Below are 24,047 nucleotides of genomic sequence, written 5' to 3'. Positions count from 1 at the left end.
GAAGTCTTTAACCCTGTGAAACCTGGACCCCATGCCGGCCTGTCTGTCACCTCAGTTAACCTCTCAAGGGCCCATCTCAATAGTCTACTGTCAAGGCTCAGGAGAAGACCCAGACAGTTTTGAAGAAACAAAAGTTTATTACAAAAACTGGGGGGCAGGCAAACGACAGGTCAAGGGCAGGCAGTGGTCAGTAATCTAGACCAGAGTCCAAAAGGTACAGAATGATAGGCAGGGTCAGGGCAGACAGAGGTCAGTAATCCTGGGTGGTGTAACAAAGTACCGAATGGCAGGCAGGCTCAGGGCAGGCAGAATGGTCAAAACTGGGAAGACAGGAGCACGGGAAAAACGCTGTTAGGCATGATGAAACAAAATGAACTGGCAAAAAAATGTTAGAATTTTGACATATCAGAGTATTTTATTTAGATCGTCGACAAAAAAATGAATACAATTTTTTAATCCCACTTTGTAACCAGTGGCGATTTAAGCATGAAAAAAAGTGGGATGCATGCCAGCAAAGACACTAGACAAAAATAAACAATACATGAATTGCACTATGTGACAAACAGTTCCCACAAACTGTTAGGGCATACATAAAGCTGTCCCAACAGCAGAGTCCCAACAGCAGTCCCAAAACCTTACCACTGCTACACCTGGCTATCAGCGGAGCCTTGTCTGGCAGCAAAACAGTTCATTCAGTCTCATATACTGCCTTTAAAAAAACATAGCAGATATGGCTGACTTGCTTAAACAAATGTGATTTATAATGACAATTGAGATGTACAAACTATGGCATAAGGGGATGACAAGCGGATAAGAGGCAATCCGTAATTTCTATTAAGATATTAATGAGCGAGCTAGGATGGACGAAGTCAATATAGCTATTATTTTTTAAATGTACAGCGACAGAATTCAGAACATGGGCCATTCTTACAGTGTTCTCCCTGTACACCAAGTCAGAACCATAGGATAAATAAAGGGGGCATTCTGTATAAGCAGACTTAGAAAGCTCTTACGAAATGTGATGATTACATTTCTCTAAAACAGGTTATGGGCTACATGTGCACCACCAAGTCAAAACAGTAGGCCGAATTAAAAAGGGTAAATAGACCACATTTTTAGGGTGAGGCACATGGGCTACTAACAGTTTACTACACAATATACGCTTAGTATTACGTTTTTAACTACAGTATACATATCTCCCTGGCATATTACATCATTTATGCAGCAGCATACAATACATTTTTGGACTCACCTTGTTGTGCTGTGCTCACTTGAACAGGAAGGTGGCACGGCGGTCCTTCGTGGGCAAATTTCGTCATCAAAGTCTGGCATTCTCTGGATATATTGTGCTTTGAAGACAACTGAAAACTCTGAAAAAAAAGATGTTGAATCATGATGGCGTCATTGATCCTCTATAAAGAGGCCCGAGTTCCCGGCTTGTTTTTTCTGGAATTCCCAGTTGTCTTAAACTCACTGAAGTAAATTTTTCGCAGTTCCCAAATTAACAGTTGTTTTGAGAGTGGCACAAATCATGCTTCATTGAAAGCATGGCCAATGTTGAATGTTTATCATTTTAAACTTGGAAAAGAGACACTTGATCCCAGATTTGGGATCACACAGCCACTCCACTGAATAGCAGGCTAGTGTTTGCTTTTTCTTCATATGACAAGGATTAAAAAGGATTTGCCAGTAGATTGTCGACTTCATTCATGATGATGACTAATAGCTTTGAAAGTATGATGTTGACATGATCAGTCCAATCAAAGCTACTGTAGGTATAACGTGATTTGACGTCATTTTATTTGTGGCCAATGACCTTGAGCCTTCTTGGATAGACACTTCTAATGTAACTCTATGGCAGCACCCAAGGGGCTTGAATTTTCGAGGTCTACCCTTAGACTTGGCTGTGATGTACTGCCCCCACGAGTGACAGAACACTGAGCTAATCATGGCGCAACTAGAAAACATTACCAACACCTACACTCCGTATTTTCCGCTGGCTGCCCCACCACCACAGAAAGCACTGAGCTAGGCTGAAACACCTGCATTTTGGACCTGCCTTACTCAAGAAAGCAAAAAAGAGACCATGATTGTATCCGACTTTAATAACTCAATTATTCTTGTGATTTTTTACATTGTTTGCAAACTGATATGTGACACGTATTAATGCCAATATAACATGAAAAACACCTGCTCTGAATGTGAAAAAAGTAATGGGGTGTGTATACTTTCTGAAGGAACTGTACAAGGTGCATTCTCACACACATGGGTTCATCGTCCACTTACTACGGAGTGCTGTGTGCCTCAGTTGGTAGAGCATGGCACTTGCAACACCAGCGTTGTGGGTCCCAAGGGGGACCAGTATGAATGAAAATGTATGCACTCACTACTGTAACTCCCTCTGGATAAGAGTGTCTGCTAAAATAAGTGAAAGACACGAGAGGGAAGTACACACTACGTAGTGAAACAATCGTAGAAATTGCATTTGAAATGGCTTTGATGGGTGGAATTATCTTCTTGCTGCTTTGGGATTTATTTACTGCTTGATCCAACCTGGCCTCTGGAGCCCTTTGAACTCCCCTTTGCAATCTTATCAAGAGTACAAAGAGAGGGGGTAGTGTCTGAAAACTGAATGGATTTGTGCTTAACAAAACTCATGTCTGTGCCATACTGTGAAGATTGATGCATTGTAATATGTTGATATGTTACATGAAGGCATCCACATCTTCTAAAATATTGATTCCAATAGAGATAACTGAATGGCCAGAACCTGGCTTGCCCTTGAAACAGTCTCAACATACTTGCCTCAATGCCTCTCCAGTTTTCACCTCTAAATGTATTACCATATGGTACAATAGCTTACTTGTTGGCAATCATCCAGCTCATGTACAAGAAATAGGCTTCATGGCCAAGGGTGACCATGGGAGCAAGGCCTAGCTCTACTGTAGGCTAAAAAAATATATATTAATAAAATAAGCCAATAGTTTTTGGTCTAATGAAACAAAATAGTCATTATTAATTAAGGTAATAATTATTATAATTATCATTGTATCAATGTCGTTAGTATTAGTATTGAGATTGTGGACACTCGAGATCGCCATCCTTATCTTTTTCTTGAATAAAGGCCCAGTGGAGTCAAAAACATGATTTCCTGTGTTTTATATATATTTCCACACTATGAGGTTGTAATAATACTGTGACATTGTGAAAAAGATGATAACGCCCTTTAAGTGTAAGAGCTAGTTTGAAAAGACGGTCTGAAATTTCAGCCTGTTTTGGCTGAGATGGAGTTTTGGCCTGACATCACCAGGCGATACATTTGTTAATTGACCAATCAGGAAGGGCATCCAAACCTCTTTGCCAATGCGTTTTCAGTTTTCCCCTCCCCACTTAGACCACTCCCAGACAGTACGAGCACAATTTTTGCTTGCGAAATTAAAACAATCACAGTAAGGTAATAATTGTTACCCAGAAATGATTTGATATTGAGATAAAAAGGGCTGCATTGGACCTTTAAAAAAATAACTGACGCATCTCTCTCTCTGGAGTCGCCAGCGCTACTCTCGGATTGCCAGTGGAAACGCATTAGCGGCTCTCTCCCTTGATTATAAGAAGCGGAGTGAGTGAGTAAGTGAAGAGAAGAGAAGAGAAGAGAAGAGAAGAGAAGAGAAGAGAAGAGAAGAAAAGAGAAGTGAAGTGAAGTGAAGAGAAGAGAAGAGACGGAGCCGGAGCGCACTATGGCCTCTAAAGAGACCACCGCTGCAGTTTTCATTAACGTCAGCAGGGAAATTACAGGTAAACTCAAAACTGCTCTTTTAAAAATCTGTGTCAAACTCGATACATGCTGTAGCTGACAGACCGCGTTTATTTGGCAGAATGTAATTAGTACGCATGTTACGCAGTTTATGGCTCTTATGAATTCGAATGGTTATTTTATTGAAAGTGTCACTCTTTGGCATCTATTTGCGCTTGTGTGATCTTGAGCGTTCGTGCCGCTGCCGCAGGTAAATGACATGCACTCATAGGGCAGGCTAATGGCGGTGTAAGCCTACTTCGGGAACGATAACCTGATACGATAAACAATCATACTGTAAACGGTTCATTCATCCCCATTTCGTTCAGCAGCGATTTGGTTGGTGTGCATTTCTGCAAATTCTTGCCTGCGCTTTGTGGGTAAGGCCCTTGTGCGTGCGTCTGTGGGTGCTTTGAAGTGTGTGTGTGTGTGTGTGTGTGTGTGTGTGTGCGAATAAGCATTTTTGTGTGAAGCGTAAGTTTCTGCATTGAGGGGCTGGTCCTCTCCACTGATAAGCTAGTCTATAGTTCCCTGATGGTGTGCAGCGCTCAGCACAATACTGCTCATAACACACAGAGCGACAGGGAGAGTTATATTTATACACACTTATGACGAGCACAATCACATTCACATTGGTCACACATGCTAACACAATGGCATTGTCTGACACACACATCGACTGACCCCCATTGGTCTCTCACTGTTAATTATCGTGATGGCAAATGAATCCCTTGTTTGTTTCTGTCCCCCCCACCTGCATCTGTCTGTTTTAATGACCAGTCACAGCTAGAAGTACAGGGAGTGAGGAAGGGTTGTGTGTTGAGCAGGTCCATTAGACAATCAAGGCAGGGTTTTAACTCCTCCTCTCCCATCTCTCTCTCCCATTCCCTACTTCGCTCTCTAATGGTGGTGCAGCATATGCTGTGTCCGGCCGTCTGTGGGAATGCCCAGTGTTAAGGGCTTTAAGTGATTGGATTTGACTGAGATTAACGTTGATTACAGCTGCATTAACTCTCTGCTGGTCTTTCTCTGATCCTTCCTCATCTCTCCTTCTATCCCCATCCCCCACTTCTCTGCTTGTAAAGCTCTCGGGTTATGTGAGTATTGGGAAGACCCGGGTTCATGAATGTGATTGAATGTGACAAGTGAGAATGAAGAATATTGCTATCCAGTGGGAGACTGGGTAGATTCTGACTGGGTTTGAGAAGGATGTGTGTGTCTGATTGCTTAGGGTTTCTTTTGGATATGACAGTTTTAGAAATATTATGATGATATATCAACTATTTGATAAGACTTCTTTCATATTACATTTCGCTCTCTGACATGTCGCTCTGTCTTGTTGTCCCATACCTTACCTCCACTATTCAGAATCATAACAGTTCCCTCCCTCGGGTTAAATCTAAAATCAGTTTTGTGGTTTTGTTTCCTCTTGTTGTGTGACAAGGTGGTGGTGTGTTTGTAATGTTGTGTATAAGAGTTAGTGAGAATAATTTACCTGCAGGATTGACCTTTCATTGATTCCTTCTATCCACAGAGAGCATCAGGAGGCTCACTGAGAAACAATCCATCAAATATGTGCGAGCTGTGAAGCAGGACACCAAGAACGGCAAATCAGAGGACCGGATACTGGTGAGGCCCCTTCACAATCAAACTTTACTGGCACAATTCGCTACTTTATACATCAAGTCAATGCACTGCATTTCAAACTTTCAATTACATTTCAATCCATTTTTAAAGCTAAATGTAAAAAATTATAATAATCTAAAAATGTTTGGGTCCACACACTTCCTAACACCTCGATCACACTGACGGCGTCATTGCATTTTGGTTCACCAGAAGTAAATTCCGTTCCAATGGAACGCTGCGTTTGCATTGCAGCATTGCTTTGCAGGGGCAGTGTGTTCTGTGTGGTCAATACTTTGGACTTATCGAAGGTATGCGTCAAACTGTGTGCATAGAACGCTTGACAGAAATGGTGGCAGAAGGTTAATGTTGAACTTTTGTTGCACACATTCAAATGATGCTGGATACTATTTTGCGCAATGTCGGTGTGATCAAGGCGTAAGGAGCCAACTGGACACCACGGGGTAATTGAGTCCATCTTTTCATCCTTTATTAAAAGTGGCAGTGTGCCTCCAACGCCAGAGGTGTGTGTGTGTGTGTGTGTGCCCATGCCACTGGTTGTGTAGGTGTACTGAGAGGTGTCCCACCAGCTTGTGCAAGCCAATACACACCGCTGCAATTGAGACTTCAATTAGTCACCCGTATCAGTTACTAATGACACACACTGGGCAAAAGGGTGGTAAAATGAGTGAAGAGGCCATGAGCTCATTTCCTTTGCCTGCTGAGTTTTTAACTGGTGCTGGAGAGAAGGCACACGAGATTTGAGAATTTTCTGTCTTTGTCTCTGTTATTCTTGTTCTCCCCCACTTTCTCAACCCTTCACCCCCCTTCTCATTTGTGCAGTTCTTTCCTTTCTACCTCTATCTCACTAGCTGTGATTACCACTCCCCCCTCTATTTTTGTCTGACTAGTCTTTGTTTCCCTCTCTGTCCATCTCTTATGCTCCCGTCACCCTTCCCCCTCTACTCTCTTGCTTTTCTCCTTCCCTCCTTTATTTGGCAGAACTCAATTAGGCCTTATGAGAATGTTAGTCTCAATGGGTTTTACTGATACAACTTCTCAAAATACTTACGACATGATGGCAAGTAAATACAGCAGAACCAGGCATAGACCTACATGTGTATTGTACATATGTAAAAGTTTGTTAATGGACAAAGCTTTTGGAACAAAGTGTACTGTATATTAAACACACACACAGGCATGCATGTAGGAAGCTGGTTGATGAATATGTACTACAGAGTAGAGGTCAACCAACTATGATTTTTCAACGCGATACCGATTAATCGGACAATCTTTATTTTTATTTTTTTACATTTATTTGTAATAACAATTACTACAATACTGAATGAACACTTATTTTAGCTTAATATAATACATCAATAAAATCAATTTAACCTCAAGTAAATAATGTTCAATTTGGTTTAAATAATGCAAAAACATAGTCTTGGAGGAGAAAGTGCAATATGTGCCATGTAAGAGCTAGCATTTCAGTTCCTTGCTCAGAACATGAGAACATATGAAAGCTGGTGGTTCCTTTTAACATGAGTCTTCGATATTCCTAGCTAAGAAGTTTTAGGTTGTAGTTATTATAGGACTATTTCCCTCTATACCATTTATTTCATTAACCTTTGGCTATTGGATGTTCTTATAGTCACTTTAGTATTGCCAGTGTAACAGTATAGCTTCCGTCCCTCTCCTCGCTTGAACCAGCAACACGACAACAGCCACCATCGAAGCAGCGTTACCCATGCAGAGCAACTACTAGAAGGTTCAGAGCAAGTGACGTTTGAAACTCTATTAGCGCGCGCTAACTACTTAGCCATTTCACTTCGGTTACACCAGCATCTCGGGAGTTGACAGGCTTGAAGTCATAAACAGCGCAATGCTTGACGCACAACGAAGAGCTGCTGGCAAAACGCATGAAAGTGCTGTTTGAATGAATGTCTACGCGCCTGCTTCTGCCTACCACCGCTCAGTCAGATACTTGTATGCTCAGTCAGATTATATGCAACGCAGGACACGCTAGATAATATCATCAACCATGTGTAGTTAACTAGTGATTATGATTGATTGTTTTTATAAGGGGCGGCAGGGTAGCCTAGTGGTTAGAGCGTTGGACTAGCAACCAAAAGGTTGCAAGTTCATATCCCCAAGCTGACAAGGTACCAATCTGCTGTTCTGCCCCTGAACAGTCAGTTAACCCACTGTTCCTAGGCCGTCATTGAAAATAAGAATTTGTTCTTAACTGACTTGCCTAGTTAAATAAAGGTAAAATAAAAATAAATAAGTTAAGTTTAATGCTAGCTAGCAACTTACCTTGGCTTACTGCATTTGCGTAAGAGGCAGTCTCCTTGTGGAGTGCAATGAGAGAGAGGCAGGTCGTTATTGTGTTGGACTAGTTAACTGCAAGATTGGATCCCCCGAGCTGACAAAGGAGGCAGTGAACCCACCGTTCCTAGGCCGTCATTGAAAGTAAGAATGTGTTCTTAACTGACTAGCCTTGTTAAATAAAGGTATAAACAAATTTTAAAAATTGGCAAATCTGCGCCCAAAAATACTCACTTCCGATTGATATGAAAACTTGAAATCGGACCTAATTAACCGGCCATTCCGATTTAATTGGTCGACCTCTACTACAGAGAATCTACTGTTTGTCCCTCCGTCCAGTCTTTCTCACTGTTTCTTTCTCTTTATGCCCTTTCTCTCTCTGGGGCTGTGCTGGCATCCAGCTGTCTGTGTGTACTGTACCAGCCGTCATGCTGTGCCACACACACACACACACAACCATTCTCACCCTCCTAGTGCGTTTCATTCAGACACATGGTATGCTCAGCAAGACATCCTTACTGTGCCAAAGGCAATGTTACAAAGAGTACCAACATGCTCCCAGACACACAACACACCCTGTCATGCACATACAAACTGGAACATACACACAGAGGGAACAAAACATCTTCAAAGACCGAGGGGTGATTGGGGGCACCAAGAGGAAAGGGGTGAGGAGAGGGAGAAGTCTGATGTTTTGCTGCCTTTTTGTCGCCCCGTTGGCGTCCATTAGTTATCTTTATCTGTCGCTCCATTTCACCCTCCATTGGTTCCCCGCTCCCTCTATCCACACTAATAATGGCCCTAGTTCTGGGTTGTGATTGCTAGTGTGACACCCCAAACGCATTGGGATGTTTTGGCTCCACCTAAATTTCCACATTCCTTTTCAGTCGTCATCTTAAGATTAGATGTCTCTTCTCCTGTAGCTACCAAGAGGGATCTGTCCACTTCCATGAGAGATTAGGCTACATGTAGAGAAATTCAACTGCAGGAGCGAAAGATGACTGTTTCTCTTAAACACAGCAGAATACCATGCTTCGATATGTATTAGCACATCCTAATGAATTGGCAGATGCACATCATTGTTCGAGTACCTGTTGAGGTATGCCGTAATGGCTCAATGTCTCTAGACGGCAGGCATCTAATGGTGGTATGATTGATCTGCTGATGTCTTATTACAGGGATATGACTGTCTATGGAGAGATGTATTGGTCTCTGTACCCGTTGGGAAAAGGCATATGTATTGTGACTGTTGACCTTCTCTCTGTTCTCCCATAGGGTACAGCTTGCTAAGATTTGAGTGCTCTTATCTGGAGGGCTTCTGTTCTGACAGCGGCCACATCGTATTTCTCCTCCTCCTCTCTCCCCCTCCACTCTCCCATAGCCCTTCGAGGTTCCACAGGGCTCAGTTCTCCCTCTCCTCCTCTCTGCCCCTCTACTCTCCCATAGCCCTTCGAGGTTCCACAGGGCTCAGTTCTCCCTCTCCTCCTCCTCTCTGCCCCTCTACTCTCCCATAGCCCTTAGGTTCCACAGGGCTCAGTTCTCCCTCTCCTCCTCCTCCTCTCTGCCCCTCTACTCTCCCATAGCCCTTCGAGGTTCCACAGGGCTCAGTTCTCCCTCTCCTCCTCCTCCTCTCTGCCCCTCTACTCTCCCATAGCCCTTCGAGGTTCCACAGGGCTCAGTCGCAGGTTTCTTTGATTTAGTTGTGCAGCCTTTTGTGTGAGCAAAATCTGCACCAAGATGTGTTTTTATTTTTTTAAGCTGTGCATTTTCTCCCTCATTTGCCGCCTCTATTTATCTCTCTCTCTGTCTTATTTAAAGGCTGCTTGTAGAGCAGAACCTGGGGCAGCTGCGGCCTCACTCTGTCAGGCTCTCTGCCATGGAAGATGGAAGGTTTTGTCCTTTTTGATGCTGGGTTCACCTGGGTGAAAGCAGAATGTCTCTTGAGGATTGTGTGTGTGCACGTCCTTAAGTTGTCTTCGGCAGAGCCAGAGAGATGGGATCCCAGATCACAGTGGCCAGAACTCCCACACTCTGTGACTTCTCAGTCTCCGGAGGCAGAGTTGTGACGCGTTGCTGCTCAGAGACAGCTTTTGAATGGCAGGTTCCGTTTTGAAGTGCCGGCCCAAAGCTTAATGGCTTATGATTAACATAAGCCAGCCCCCTCCTTCCCTCCCAGCCCTGCTCCCTCCACACATACCCACACTGGCTCTGCCTGGCTCTTTGAACTGAGAGCTCTTGACTTTGTGCAATTATTGCTGGAAGGGCACCTCTGTAGCCCCCATCACTTTAAAATTCTCCCTGTATGTCTCAGACAGCCAGGTTATAGCTAGATCCTTAATTTAAATGAGAACAAAGTCGTTGCCCTGACTCAGTTTTGGTTAAAAGCTGAGGGATGGGCCTGGAGAAGAGTAACTCATTCCTCAAAATATAGTTTTAACCACCTTGTGAGGCTATACAGTTTGTTTACATTGTTCACTAACTTTTAGAATCTTATATTTTGGGTTCTGATGGGGTACGACAGTTGAACTAAGCTCATGAGGCATTTTATAAGCAGTGTTATGGAAGCTACTCTGAAAAGTTTACCAAGCAACCAATTACTTCTCAATGGAAGACTCTAAGCTACACTCGGCCCAGACGACATCCCTAGCCGCGTCCTCAGCATGTGCAGACCAGCTGACTGGAGTGTTTACGGACATATTCAATCAATCCCTATCCCAGTCTGCTGACCCCATATGCTTAAAGATGTACACCATTGTTCCTGTACCCAAGAAAGCAAAGGTAACTAGACTAAATGACTATCGCCATGTAGCACTCACTTCTGTCATCATGAAGTGCTTTTGAGAGACTAGTCAAGGATCACATCACCTCTAACTTACCTGACACCCTAGACCCACTTCAATTTGTTTACCGCCCCAATAGATCCACAGACAATGCCATCGCACTGCCTTATCCCATCTGGACAAGAGGAATACTCATGTAAGAATGCTGTTCATTGACTATAGCTCAGCATTCAACATCATTCATCAATAAGCTTGGGGCTCTGCGTCTCAACCCCGCCCTGTGCAACTGGGTCCTGAATTTCCTGACGGGCCGACCCCAAGTGGTGAAGGTAGGAAACAACACCTCCACTTCGCTGATCCTTAACACAGGGGCCCCACAAGGGTGCATGCTCAGCCCTCTCCTGTACTCCCTTTTCACCCATGACTACATGACCACGCACACCTCCAACTCAATCAAGTTTGCAGATGACATAACAGTAGTAGGCCTGATTACCAACAATGACAAGACCGCCTACAAGGAGGAGGTGAGGGCCCTGGGAGTGTGGTGCCAGCAAAATAACCTCTCACTCAACATCAACAAAATGAAGGCGATGATTGTGGACTTCAGGAAACCGCAGAGGGAGCACCCTCCTATCCACATCGACAGGACCACAGTGGAGAAGGTGGAAAGCTTCAATTTCCTTGGCGTACACATTTCTGACAGACTGAAATGGTCTACCCACACAGACAGTGTGGTGAAGAAGGTGCAACCGTGCCTCTTCAACCTCGGGGCGCTGAAGAAATTTGGCTTGGCATCTAAAACCCTCAAACTTTTACAGATGCACAATTGAGCGCATCCTGTCGAGCTGTATCATCGCCTGGTATGGCAACTGCGCCACCCGCTACTACAGGGCTCTTCAGAGGGTGGTGCGATCTGCCCAATGCTTCACCAGGGGCAAACTACCTGCCCTCCAGGACACCTACACCACCCGATGTCACAGGCCAAAAAGATCAAGGACAACAACCACCTGAGCCACTACCTGTTCACCCCGCTATCATCCAGAAGACGAGGTCAGTAGAGGTGCATCAAAGCTGGGACGGAAGCAATTTTTCAGTCTGTCTCAAGGCCATCAGACTGTTAAACAGCCGTCACTAACATTGAGTGGCTGCTGCCAACATACTGACTCAAATCTCTAGCCACTTTAATAATAAAATGTAATAAGATGTAATAAATGTGTCACTTTTAAACAATGGCACTTTATATAATGTTTACATCCCCTAAACTACTCATCTCATGTGTATATACTTTACTCTATACCATCTACTGCATCTTGCCTATACCGTTCCACCATCACTCATCCATTTATATTTTTACGTACACATTCTTATTCATTCCTTTACACTTGTATGTATAAATTAGTTGTTGTGAAATTGTTAGATATTACTGCATCGTCGGACCTAGAAGCACAAGCATTTCGCTACACTTGCATTAACATCTGCTAACCATGTGTATGTGACAAATAAAATTTGATTTGAGAATGCAATTGCTGAATTTGTAGACATTCTAAAGTAAGTGTTTTGATAACTTTCAAATGTATTAACAGGTCCATGTAGAATAAACAACTATTTACATAATACCATAGAAGTAGTGTTCTCCTAATATAATAATGTGCACCTTTCATTGTCATTCCCAGATTCAGATACTGAGCCTATCGGCGTTTTGTCTGGTGGTAGTAAGGCTACCTTGACAAACATGTCAGTGGTCCTACCTTCCTGTGTGGTGTCCTGTATGCAACAGGGGACCCCTGATCCCGGTGCAGAATACACAGGGGTTCTCCCTCCCCACATACTGATACCATTAGATTCAATCATGTAAACAAAAAAGACAACACATGGAAAAGTTGTCTAACATTTGAATGTCGACTGCCAGGTATCTTTCCATTCAGAAACATCCGTATCAAGTCAGTCTGGACTTCATCACATCCTCTTGCAAGTCTCCATGTGCTGGCTCCAAACATGTTTCTGTGAACACATCTACACAGTCACTGTTCTGTTACGAATGGCAGTTAGGGATCTGACACTCAACCCTGTATTGTGTGTGTATATATCTCTCGAAGAATTTGAACAGGTCGGATCAAACCTACCCAAGTGATGGTCTACCCATCAAATGACCCAGGCTGCCGTCTGGCAAAAGCATCTCCCGTCAATCTGTAGAAATAAGCAGTTGAGGTAGAGTTCATCAGTGAAAAAAAAGGTGTAGCATTTTACTAGACAGCTGTACTATATTAGTAGTGATCCCCTCATTGTTTCTGAGTGCCTGGTCTCTCTGCATCTGTGAACACACACACATACAGTCACCGTTCTATTACCAAGGGCAGTTAGGGATAGGTGATATCTTGCACATACAGTCACCGTTCTATTACCAAGGGCAGTTAGGGATAGGTGATATCTTGCACATACAGTCACCGTTCTATTACCAAGGGCAGTTAGGGATAGGTGATATCTTGCATATACAGTCACCGTTCTATTACCAAGGGCAGTTAGGGATAGGTGATATCTTGCATATACAGTCACCGTTCTATTACCAAGGGCAGTTAGGGATAGGTGATATCTTGCACATACAGTCACCGTTCTATTACCAAGGGCAGTTAGGGATAGGTGACATCTTGCATATACAGTCACCGTTCTATTACCAAGGGCAGTTAGGGATAGGTGATATCTTGCACATACAGTCACCGTTCTATTACCAAGGGCAGTTAGGGATAGGTGATATCTTGCACATACAGTCACCGTTCTATTACCAAGGGCAGTTAGGGATAGGTGATATCTTGCATATACAGTCACCGTTCTATTACCAAGGGCAGTTAGGGATAGGTGATATCTTGCATATACAGTCACCGTTCTATTACCAAGGGCAGTTAGGGATAGGTGATATCTTGCATATACAGTCACCGTTCTATTACCAAGGGCAGTTAGGGATAGGTGATATCTTGCATATACAGTCACCGTTCTATTACCAAGGGCAGTTAGGGATAGGTGATATCTTGCACATACAGTCACCGTTCTATTACCAAGGGCAGTTAGGGATAGGTGATATCTTGCATATACAGTCACCGTTCTATTACCAAGGGCAGTTAGGGATAGGTGATATCTTGCATATACAGTCACCGTTCTATTACCAAGGGCAGTTAGGGATAGGTGATATCTTGCATATACAGTCACCGTTCTATTACCAAGGGCAGTTAGGGATAGGTGATATCTTGCATATACAGTCACCGTTCTATTACCAAGGGCAGTTAGGGATAGGTGATATCTTGCATATACAGTCACCGTTCTATTACCAAGGGCAGTTAGGGATAGGTGATATCTTGCATATACAGTCACCGTTCTATTACCAAGGGCAGTTAGGGATAGGTGATATCTTGCATATACAGTCACCGTTCTATTACCAAGGGCAGTTAGGGATAGGTGATATCTTGCATATACAGTCACCGTTCTATTACCAAGGGCAGTTAGGGATAGGTGACATCTTGCATATACAGTCACCGTTCTATTACCAAGGGCAGTTAGGGATAGGTGATATCTTGCACATACAGTCACCGTTCTATTACCAAGGGCAGTTAGGGATAGGTGATATCTTGCATATACAGTCACCGTTCTATTACCAAGGGCAGTTAGGGATAGGTGATATCTTGCATATACAGTCACCGTTCTATTACCAAGGGCAGTTAGGGATAGGTGATATCTTGCATATACAGTCACCGTTCTATTACCAAGGGCAGTTAGGGATAGGTGATATCTTGCATATACAGTCACCGTTCTATTACCAAGGGCAGTTAGGGATAGGTGATATCTTGCATATACAGTCACCGTTCTATTACCAAGGGCAGTTAGGGATAGGTGATATCTTGCATATACAGTCACCGTTCTATTACCAAGGGCAGTTAGGGATAGGTGATATCTTGCACATACAGTCACCGTTCTATTACCAAGGGCAGTTAGGGATAGGTGATATCTTGCATATACAGTCACCGTTCTATTACCAAGGGCAGTTAGGGATAGGTGATATCTTGCATATACAGTCACCGTTCTATTACCAAGGGCAGTTAGGGATAGGTGATATCTTGCATATACAGTCACCGTTCTATTACCAAGGGCAGTTAGGGATAGGTGATATCTTGCATATACAGTCACCGTTCTATTACCAAGGGCAGTTAGGGATAGGTGATATCTTGCATATACAGTCACCGTTCTATTACCAAGGGCAGTTAGGGATAGGTGATATCTTGCATATACAGTCACCGTTCTATTACCAAGGGCAGTTAGGGATAGGTGATATCTTGCATATACAGTCACCGTTCTATTACCAAGGGCAGTTAGGGATAGGTGATATCTTGCATATACAGTCACCGTTCTATTACCAAGGGCAGTTAGGGATAGGTGATATCTTGCACATACAGTCACCGTTCTATTACCAAGGGCAGTTAGGGATAGGTGATATCTTGCACATACAGTCACCGTTCTATTACCAAGGGCAGTTAGGGATAGGTGATATCTTGCATATACAGTCACCGTTCTATTACCAAGGGCAGTTAGGGATAGGTGATATCTTGCATATACAGTCACCGTTCTATTACCAAGGGCAGTTAGGGATAGGTGATATCTTGCATATACAGTCACCGTTCTATTACCAAGGGCAGTTAGGGATAGGTGATATCTTGCATATACAGTCACCGTTCTATTACCAAGGGCAGTTAGGGATAGGTGATATCTTGCATATACAGTCACCGTTCTATTACCAAGGGCAGTTAGGGATAGGTGATATCTTGCACATACAGTCACCGTTCTATTACCAAGGGCAGTTAGGGATAGGTGATATCTTGCATATACAGTCACCGTTCTATTACCAAGGGCAGTTAGGGATAGGTGATATCTTGCATATACAGTCACCGTTCTATTACCAAGGGCAGTTAGGGATAGGTGATATCTTGCACATACAGTCACCGTTCTATTACCAAGGGCAGTTAGGGATAGGTGATATCTTGCATATACAGTCACCGTTCTATTACCAAGGGCAGTTAGGGATAGGTGATATCTTGCATATACAGTCACCGTTCTATTACCAAGGGCAGTTAGGGATAGGTGATATCTTGCATATACAGTCACCGTTCTATTACCAAGGGCAGTTAGGGATAGGTGATATCTTGCACATACAGTGCCTTCAGAAAGTGTTCACATCCTTTGACTTTTTCCAAATGTTGTGATTTTAAATGGATAATTAAAATAAATAATAAATTCACTGGCCTATACACTAACCCATTATGTCAAAGTGAAATATGTTTTAAATGTTTTTTACAAATTAATAAATGAAAAGCTGAAATGTCTTGAGTCAATAAGTATTCGATCCCTTTTCTATGGCAAGCCGAAATCAATTCAGGAAGTAAAAATGTGCAAGGACTCCCTCTGTGTTTAACATGATTTGTGAATGACTACCTAAATTATGTACCCCACACATACAATTAATTATCTGTAAGGTCCCTCAGTCGAGCAGTATATTTCAACCACAAAGACCAGGGAGGTTTTCCAATGACTTGCAAAGAAGGGCAACTAGTGGTAGATAAAAATAAAATTGTAGACATTGAATATCCCTTTGAGCATGGTGAAGTTATTAATTGCACTTGGGATGGTGTAGCAATACACCTAGTCACTACAAAGATACAGGTGTCCTGCCTAACTCAGTTACCAGAGAGGAAGGAAACTGCTCAGGGATTTCACCATGAGACCAATGGTGACTTTAAAACAGTTAGAGTTTAATGGCTGTGATAAACTGATGGATCAACAACATTGTAGTTACTCCACAATACTAACATAGTGAAAAGTACCCCCTGTATATAGCCTCGTTACTGTTATTTTATTGTTGCTCTTTATTTTTATAGTTTATTGTTTTACTTCAGTTCATTTTAGTAAATACTTAACTTATTTTTTTTCTTAACTGCATTGTTGGTTAAGGGCTTGTAAGTAAGCATTTCACTGTAAGGCCTACACCTGTTTTGTATTTGGCGCATGTGACAATGTGATTTGATTTGTATTGAGGTAGGCTAGTTAGAGTAGCTTGCTAGCTAACTTTAGCTATGCTAGCGATGGTAATGATGGTCAAAATATACATGGTCTAGCTACCGGTATACTCACCACCACTGAGGACCAATGCACTCCAACCACCTATTTCACATATGGTCCTTCGGCAGGGCATGCAAACCAGTTGGCTGGCTTTTCAGTCTAAAACGGCCATGCTCCTTTGACCATGTTGGGACGATTAAACAACGGAACCCCATTCAATGAAGAGAAGCAGAGGGGTGATTTGCACGTGGACTTTTTCAAAATGGGGTATGATTTGTTGACAATTGTAATTCATACCCATCCTTAATTTACTCGTTGTGACGCACTGACATTCCAAACTCTGCTTTAGACAAGACTGACTTTATGACCAAAATGATCTTATTTACACTTTGCAGTATTTTGACACTAGAATAAATTATTCTGACTCATATTGATGCCAAAAACTTTTTTTTTTTACAAAGGGAATAGTTATTTTTTTAGGGGAAGTTGCTCTTTAAGAAAATATAGTTTACCTAAGTCTATTGACGCACCCGTGTGTCAATCTAAGTAACATAATAAAAAATCACCATCAAAATCTGTCAGTTTATTTTTTTTTTGTATGGGCTTTGTCTCAATCCACCCCACCCCATATGTTGGCCTTCTGATGGAACGTGGTCAAACTACAGCGGTGTTTGTCAGGCCATGAGACATCCCAAAAAATGTAGCGTCCCAACTGTTTGGCCTGCAAGCTGTTATGAGCATTCTATGGAAAGGAGACACTCACGGACACGATTGTGTTTTCTGTTTTGCTCTACAACCCCCACAAGTTTAAAGGTAACCCATACAATCAAATGGATGACTGAAAACTCCTGGCTGTCCCCAGTCCACCTGGTCGTGCTGCTGCTCCAGTTTCAACTGTTCTGCCTGTGGCTATGGAACCCTGACCTGTTCACCGGATGTGCTACCTTGTCCTGGACATGCTGTTTTGACTCTCCCTCTCTCTCACTTATTTACCCACATATACACACACACACACCTGCTCTCTCAACCTCTGAATGCTTGACGATGAAAGCCAACTGACATTTACTCCTGAAGTGCTGACCTGTTGCACCCTCTACAACCACTGATTATTATTTGACCCTGCTGGTCATCGTTGAACGTTTGAACATCTTGAAGAACCATCTGGCCTTGCACTCTTTATTATCTCCACCTGGCACAGCCATATGATGACTGGCCACCCATCACAGCCTGGTTCCTCTCTAGACTTCTTCTTAGGTTCCTGTCTTTTCTGGGGAGTTTTTACCAGCCACTGTGCTTCTACATCTGCATTGCTTGCTGTTTGGGGTTTTTGGCTGGGTTTCTGTAAGCACTTCGTGACATCTGCTGATGTATAAAGGGCTTTATAAATACATTTGAAAGAACCGTTCACACTGGAGTCAGATGTTAACAGTGTGTACGCTTGTTTCAAGTGAAAACTAGGCTGGTCTGATGCCAAAAATAGAAAAAGTTCTTGTCTACTTCACCCATATTTTCAAATCAAATCAAATGGTATTTGTCACATATGCTGAATACAACAGGTGTAGTAGACCTTACAGTGAAATGCTTACTTACAAACCCTTAACCAACAATGCAGTTAAGAAAAATAAGTCTTAAAGTATTTACTAAAATAAAAAAAATAAACTGAAGTAGTTTCCGTAATAGTCTAAAAACACTACCATTAATGTAATTTAGTTACACTACTACCAAGCTACTGCAAAATGTAGTTAAATTACTAGTTCAACTACATGTAGTTTAAGGTGTAATATGCATGAATCGCTCTGCCATTTCCTGGTTGCAAAAATTCTAACTGTTCGCCTAATTTCAGTATACAGTAGGTGACAAAACAAGCAGAGCAGAGAATCATTGTACCATCTAAACCACTGTGCAATATCTTTTCAATAACCAAAAATATTGTCTTTTCAGTTGATTGAAGCTGGTATACAAAACCGAAACTAAAAGACGTTAAAACGAAACTTAAGAATGGGAAGCATAGAAATAGCGCACACAGAACAGATCTACCACTTCTTAGTCTTGCTTTCAATTAGAATGACAGATCTTTCTGTGTGAATTTGGTCGGGTCGCACAAAAAGTGACACATTGCAGCACAAAAACATTATATTAATAATACAGTGAATTTATAACGCATTTTTCATTGAAAAATGCTCTCAATGCTACAGTGAGAACATTAAAATAAATTAAAACAAAATGTAGATAAAGGAAACAACTAGTCAGGGCTACTGACACATAACAAGCTGACGCTACAAGGGACAAGGACAACAAGGAACACCGCTATAACAGGCTTTTTATGCCATTTTTAAAGGAGCCTAGGGTCTGTGGTGCATTCAGGTCAAGCAGAATGCCTGATCCCCCATGGAGCAAAGCTTGGTCCTGGGGGCATGGAGGAGCAGGCTATTGCTCAATCTGAGGTTGTGGGTGGGGAATGGATGCACTGGAATGTCAGCAGGATGGTTTTGAACTCGATTCTGCGATGGGGAACCAGTGCAGAAATGCCAGGACGGGGGTGATTTCTTGATGTTTACACACTCTTATCAGGAGGCGACAGGTAGTCTACCTTGTAACCGAAAGGTTGTTTGTTCAAATCCCTGAGCCGACATGGTGAAAAATCTGTCGTTGTGTCCTTGAGCAAGGCACTTAACCCAGATTGTTCCTCTAAGTCACTCTAGAAAAGAGTGTTTGCTAAAATACTGTAGTGAACACATGTTATCAGGATCAGGACCTGGCAGCGCCGTTCTGAATGTAATGGTTCTTCTGGAGACTCCTGCCAGGGATCCTGGTGAGGATGGCATTGCAGTAGTCCAGCCTTGAGGAGACCAAGGCATACAAAACATATTTTGTGACTATATCAACAATGGACGAATGAAACGAATATCAAAACAGTTTTTGGGTAGAATTTTCCTTTTACGGTGAAAGAATGACGCTTTGCACAGATGTTTGATGTGATCAACGAAGGTCAGAGAGGAGTTCAGTTTAATGCCCAGATTAGAGATTGTAGATGATAAAGGGATGTTCTGCCCTGCAATGGTGAGGTGGGTTATGGGTGACTGCTGGACCTGGTAAGGGGTGCCAACAGCACTTATCCAGCTCAGTTAAATTCCTCTCCTCTGGGCTATTAGGATTCTGATTGGTCATATCAGAGCAGCTAGGAAAATCCTCTATATGTCTGAGAGGACTGATGAGATTTCACAGGCAGTAGGGCAAAGTTATCTTTCCCTCTCTCCAAGGTTGCGATTGGACAGTTGTTTCCTAAAGTCTGCTCTGACCGCTGTCTCTGATTAGGTCCACTAAACTAGATTTTCACTTCGGCATACCTTGAAAGTACGAAACAAATGAGTTGTTCATTCGGGGTATGGTGTGGGGGATCCGAAATCAAGTGCAAATTCCACACACCTGGGTCAGAAAATGGCAATCCTGCTTTTTGAATAATGTACACAGAATCAGAAGTGACTATTCCATCCCAAGCCTTAGTGGATAGGTCACAACAAATGGCCTTCTATTGGCAGTCATTCATAGTCTTGTTGGAACATGTTTTTTTACAATTGTTTTTTTATTTCTCCAATGCTCATATTACATTCTAATCAATGTGCCCTCATTTTGGGGGGCACTGAGCAAATTTTAAGTATTGTGAGCGGTAACTTGAACATTGTGAGAATTTACTGTGAACACAGTTTTAGACAGTAGCCAATAGGTTATTGTGGCTATTGGAGCATAATGTAGGCCTACCAACATAACCAATGGAGCAAATCACATAACATTTTCACGTGAAAGAGCTTTTGATTTCTATGATATAGCCTACAGTAGCCTATATGTGGTGTTCAATGCAGGCCGACATTACATTAGACTTTTAAAAACGTTTTTAAGTTATGAAGGGCTTGACATTAATTATTGTTTTACTTGGTCCGTAACACTATGGGCCAAGTAAGTTCATGTAAATTGTATTGTGTTGTATGATGCAAGAAACCACTTGACAAAAAAAAAAAAATTTTTGACCATACAGAGAATTAGACATTGTAGGCAACCCCTCCACCTATTGGCTTATTTGCATATTCAAGTCTGTCTCAAAATACAACATTGCCCCTTTAATTAAGACAAGCTTTTTACCTGACTGGCTTTTCAAAGACAGCTTGAAATGTAGCCTACAGGTTGTGTGCTCTTGTAGGAAGCAGGTTCTCACCATTGCTGTCCTATACTTAAATATAACTGGGCTAATGGCTCACAAAGAATATCAACAAATGTGCACACGCGCTACTCTGCGCTCTGATCTGCACTGATTTGAAAAGCGCATTCACTTGAAAAAGCAATCTATATAGTGCAAACTAATGGGTCGAACTCAGTGAAGTTCTCGAGTCTCTGGAATGGCATTTCTTCTGCGCCGCAGTATTGAAGGAAGTGCGCATCCTCACACGTCCGCAGCTTAGAGGGAACATTTAATTTTATACCCTAAATGTTTACCCTGATCTTGATTGACATATATTTTCTAAACAAACCAATCCATTGATTTGTTTTAATAATGATATCTCAATAGATGTTGAATGATATGTGAGCAGGTGAAATCCATGGTGGGCTGTGTTCAACTTCCCAGTCAATCAAATCAAAGCCCACCACAAGGCCTACATTATTGATGCCCATGTTTATGCGCTGATCTTTTGTGTCTGACAAAGGCTTTGATGAGAGATCTGCATCTCTGTCTCTTTTTCTCCCCCGGTCCCTCTCCCGCTGAGCGGTTCAGTCATCATCACAGTGTTCTCTCCTCCTCCGCTGTTCTCTGATCAGGTTTATATAACCAAGTTTTCCACACTTGTCAGAGCATTCTGACATGAGTAACAATCTCTGTAATAAGGGCTCTCAGAAGGTCTTGTTTCAAAGGGGTTTGGTGAGGCTGCCTGTCTCTCCTCTGACAGACCTCTGGGTCTGCTTCCTGGCTGCCTGTCTCTCCTCTGACAGACTTCTGGGTCTGCTTCCTGGCTGCCTGGCCGTCTCATCAGATACAACTTGATCCACTGCCAACGTGCTAACTTAGCTAAGAATAGGGTGAAGAGATGCTCAATCTGAGGACTTTATTAATGGGAAATCTGGTGCCGCCATCTCTCTCTCTCTTTCGCCCTCCCTCCCCCTTTCTCTCCTCCTCTCTCTTTACGTTGTGTGGTGGGGTTCCATTAACGATTCAGCACAGAGAGGCCTTGAGGAATTGAAAGCGACAGAGCAGAAAAAGAATTGAAATCTCCTAGCGAATAAGAAAGGGGAGTGAGCGGGGGTCGGCGGGGCCAGGGAGGGAGGGAGGGAGGGAGGGAGGGAGGGAGGGAGGGCACAATACACAAAGGTGACTGGTGAGATGGGAAGATTAAGAAGATAGTCCGATGGAATACTGAACATATTTCCATGGTGATGGAGAAGTAAATGGAGGGATGGCAGGGGGCAAGAGAGGAGAGGTGTTAAAGAAAAGGAGAACCGACTGGAATTGGGTTTAAACCTGGGAAGGAGAGGGCAAAGAAGTATAGACGTAGGGATGTAGGGACTGATGCAGGGTGTGTGTAATAAAGGCCTGGATGGAGTATGCTAATTTGTAGTTTGAATTATGAATGAGATAAATGACTTCTGCAGACGGAACTTTGAATATATGCACACTTCCACCCCCGCCAACCACTAAGTGATGATTTGATTTGATAATCCCCTGCTCTGGATGAAATGGACTCTTCGCCCTTTTCTCCTGTTTCCCCCTGTCTCCTCAACTCCCTACTCCTAAATCAATTCAAGCTATGACACATTGACAGTAAAATCTATTGGAAAAAAACTATGTTAAGTAATGAAATGTCACCATCACAATGTTTTTAAAAATAACCCTAGGAAGTAATGTCTAGACATGACAGAGTAGTGTGATGTTTGAACGATCAGACAATGATTGGTCCTCTTTATTGGTGTTAATGCTTTATTTGTTGTGATGTTTTATTTCTGTTTCTTTCCGGCTGACAGCTAAATACATCTTGTTTTCTTTTCAGGTTCTGGCAACATGGCGACTCTTTCTATTTGCTGTCAAAGTCCCCTCCAAGGTATTTCACCATTTGACTTTTAATAGACATTTACATTTACATTTAAGTCATTTAGCAGACGCTCTTATCCAGAGCGACTTACAAATTGGTGCATTCACCTTATGACATCCAGTGGAACAGCCACTTTACAATAGTAGACTAATAGTGTTGTTTTTATGTATAATGAGTATGATGATGCTTGTGAGGATGATGATGTTTGTGTGGAAGATTATCAAAATAATATGTCAGTAAAGAGAATTTGGTCATATTGACCACTATAATAACAATCAATCGGATTTCAGATGGAGGTTACTTTCAACTTCCTGGAGATTCGGGCAATGAACACTTATCCAGATCATCAGGTGAGAAACTATTGTATTCCCTAAACCAACCATCTGCCTCATTTCACTTTTTCCATAAATACTGTATTTGTTTATCAAAACTCTTCAAAGGTTTCAGTCACAACTATATTCCCAAGGTTGTTTGTTAATCAGGATAAATTTGTTTCAGCTATGCTGATTTTTGCCTTCTGAAATGATAATTTCCTTTACTCTGCTTAAGTGTCTGGTCACTGAAGTCAACTCCCACTTTCAGGTTGTAATAGACACAGACAAGTCAACCCACTCCTTGAGACTGCAGTCACAAGACCACCTTGATCATATGATGAACCATGTCAACTATGCCCTCTCAAGAATATTCAACAACTCTATGTATGCGTAAGTCTAGCTTGTTTTATTTTATTACTCATAGCAAGGGCCAAGAGTTTTTCTGGACCATGTGACCTGAAAAGAAGAAACGCTGGGTTGTTAGATTCTAAATGAACAGAGTAAAACTCACAGATGACTAGTAAAAGCTCAAACTAAGTTTATTCACCAACTGGGTCACACAGCTGCATAAGACAAAAACATATTTACACAAACACATCCATTTATACCTTCCTCCTATGCTGAGTCTCCTCCTTGCACATCTGGACAGCCAATACATATTTACACAAACACATCCATTTATACCTTCCTCCTATGCTGAGTCTCCTCCTTGCACACCTGGACAGCCAATACATATGTTGCTAGACAGGACTTTAGTGATGCCTGTTCTTTCTCACTTCATCTGGCCTCGACCCAAATTCTTCACCCCTCCCCAACTCACAGCTGTCCTACCTTACCTGTTGACTGAAACCAGACTGGGACTCTTCTCCTCCCCATAGGATACTTGAGATTTAACAATAACATGTTCTGATAGAATGTACTTTCTGCAGTCGGTAGATTTCCATACCCCAGTTCTAATATGGTAACATGAATAAGGATATTTCATATTTCATGTTTAGAAGTTAGTACCCAACAGGGTCCTACTTATGACTTACTATCC

The 24,047-nt window shown here is 42.4% G+C and overlaps 1 protein-coding gene across 2 annotated transcripts in view; it reads left to right on the top strand.

Moving 5' to 3' along the window:
• Positions 1-3,426: 3,426 nt before the first annotated feature.
• Positions 3,427-24,047, top strand: part of LOC118402508 (capping protein, Arp2/3 and myosin-I linker protein 3-like) — a 59,420-nt gene continuing 38,799 nt past the window's right edge. For both annotated transcript variants that reach the window (XM_052476574.1, XM_052476573.1), the window contains exons 1-5: positions 3,427-3,795; positions 5,328-5,422; positions 22,653-22,703; positions 22,985-23,044; positions 23,277-23,398. In XM_052476574.1, coding sequence (XP_052332534.1) covers positions 3,738-3,795; positions 5,328-5,422; positions 22,653-22,703; positions 22,985-23,044; positions 23,277-23,398 — 386 coding nt within the window. In that variant the 5' untranslated portion in view covers positions 3,427-3,737. The remainder of the gene's footprint in view (positions 3,796-5,327; positions 5,423-22,652; positions 22,704-22,984; positions 23,045-23,276; positions 23,399-24,047) is intronic.

This window comes from Oncorhynchus keta, chromosome 23 (assembly GCF_023373465.1).
Source record: "Oncorhynchus keta strain PuntledgeMale-10-30-2019 chromosome 23, Oket_V2, whole genome shotgun sequence".
NCBI classification, from domain to species: Eukaryota; Metazoa; Chordata; class Actinopteri; order Salmoniformes; family Salmonidae; genus Oncorhynchus; species Oncorhynchus keta.
Note: the sequence above shows the minus strand (reverse complement) of the source record. Positions and strands in the feature narration are given on the sequence as shown.